Source organism: Sinocyclocheilus grahami, unplaced genomic scaffold, assembly GCF_001515645.1.
Source record: "Sinocyclocheilus grahami isolate Dianchi unplaced genomic scaffold, SAMN03320097.WGS_v1.1 scaffold586.1, whole genome shotgun sequence".
Taxonomy (NCBI): domain Eukaryota; kingdom Metazoa; phylum Chordata; class Actinopteri; order Cypriniformes; family Cyprinidae; genus Sinocyclocheilus; species Sinocyclocheilus grahami.
The window spans coordinates 620,775-622,140 of record NW_015505765.1 but is presented as its reverse complement, the minus strand read 5'-3'; the positions used below and the strand labels follow the sequence as shown (position 1 = coordinate 622,140).

The 1,366-nt window shown below is 52.1% G+C and overlaps 1 protein-coding gene across 1 annotated transcript in view; it reads left to right on the top strand.

Annotated features, from left to right (window-relative positions):
- Positions 1-1,360, top strand: part of LOC107556986 (microtubule-associated serine/threonine-protein kinase 2-like) — a 38,518-nt gene extending 37,158 nt beyond the window's left edge. Inside the window, exon 26 of the mRNA XM_016240265.1 lies at positions 2-1,360. Coding sequence (XP_016095751.1) covers positions 2-1,306 — 1,305 coding nt within the window. The 3' untranslated portion in view covers positions 1,307-1,360. The remainder of the gene's footprint in view (position 1) is intronic.
- Positions 1,361-1,366: the final 6 nt, after the last annotated feature.

Here is a 1,366-nt window from a genome sequence, read left to right as displayed (position 1 = left end):
ACTTGTTCCTGGGAAGAGTAAACTGAAAGACAAGCTGTCTGCCATACGCCAGGATCGCGCTGACCGCCGCGAGTCTCTTCAAAAGCAGGATGCCATCCACGAGGTGGACTCCTCAGAGGATGAGACAGATGAAGGGTCGGAAGATAGCCAAGATGGACGTAGGACAAGCTATGTTCCTCCAAGCCATGTCTTGAGGCCTACTACTGTAATGGCCTCTCCCCATACCATCAGGATGGGACCAGCAGCTCCACCAACACTGGGACTGTTGCCCTCAATGGTTGCACCTCCAGGCTTACTTCAGCCCAGCAGGGGACTGCAGATACAAAGCCAAAGTACCACTCAATCTCAGACACAAACTTCAGCCTCACTGTCAATGCAAGGTACCGCCAAGCCTCCAGAACAGAATCCTACAACCTCTATTGTGGCCCAAGGCTCCAGTTCAACACTAGCTGAAGAGTCAAAAAAGAAAGAGTCAAAGGCACAGGACTCTCAATTCAGTGTAACGCCTTCTCCACCTCAACCCAGCCCTCTATCCAGCACCTTTTCCACCCATGGTAGCGCCTTTACCTCTGTCAGCAAAGACCCATTTGTCAAACCCACAACACCTCCACTGGATTCCCAGAGGACCCCCAAAACTTCTGAGCCCAGGTCCAAAACCAGTGGTAAAATGGATCCTAGCACTGCTTCTGGAGTGACCAGGTATATCCCTGTTGCTACCACACCAACTGGAGGCATCACCAAGGAGATGAAGGAGGCTGACAATCGCAGACAGGCTGCAGCTGCCGCTGCTGCTACTGCCACTGCTGCAGCCTCTCCATCCACTCCCTCTGAGAGGGGAATGGACAAAGTCGTGTCTCAACTGGCCACTGTGGCTAAGAGTGTGCTTGGCCCTGTCAAACTCAACATCCCAGGTACTAAAGAGGCCTCGGAGCGGACAAAGGACCAGCGTCCCCAGACAGATCCCACCCACCCAAAGATAAAAGAATGTCGTCTGGAGCGTCCTGATTCTCCTGACCGCTTGAGCCCATCTGCTGCTTCTGGCTCACAGTCTCCACTGTTGACTGAATCTCCCTCTAAACAAACATCATCCAAATCTGAGCCAGCCTCAACTTCTCAGAGACCTTTAGAGGTCCCAGGGACTTCCAAAAGGCCTCCTCCAAACTCCCAAGCTGGGGAAGAACATCGGGATAGACCAGGGACTCCGAGAAGTGGCACCGCACCAAGGCCTAGGTCTGAAGCACAATCTCAGGCCCAAGCAAAGCCTAGTTCCACTACTTCACGAGACAAATCCAACAAGACAACGTAGCAGCCTTACAGAAAGACACATTTTCTCCAGCTTTAATTTAACTTGCCTATGACAGATAAA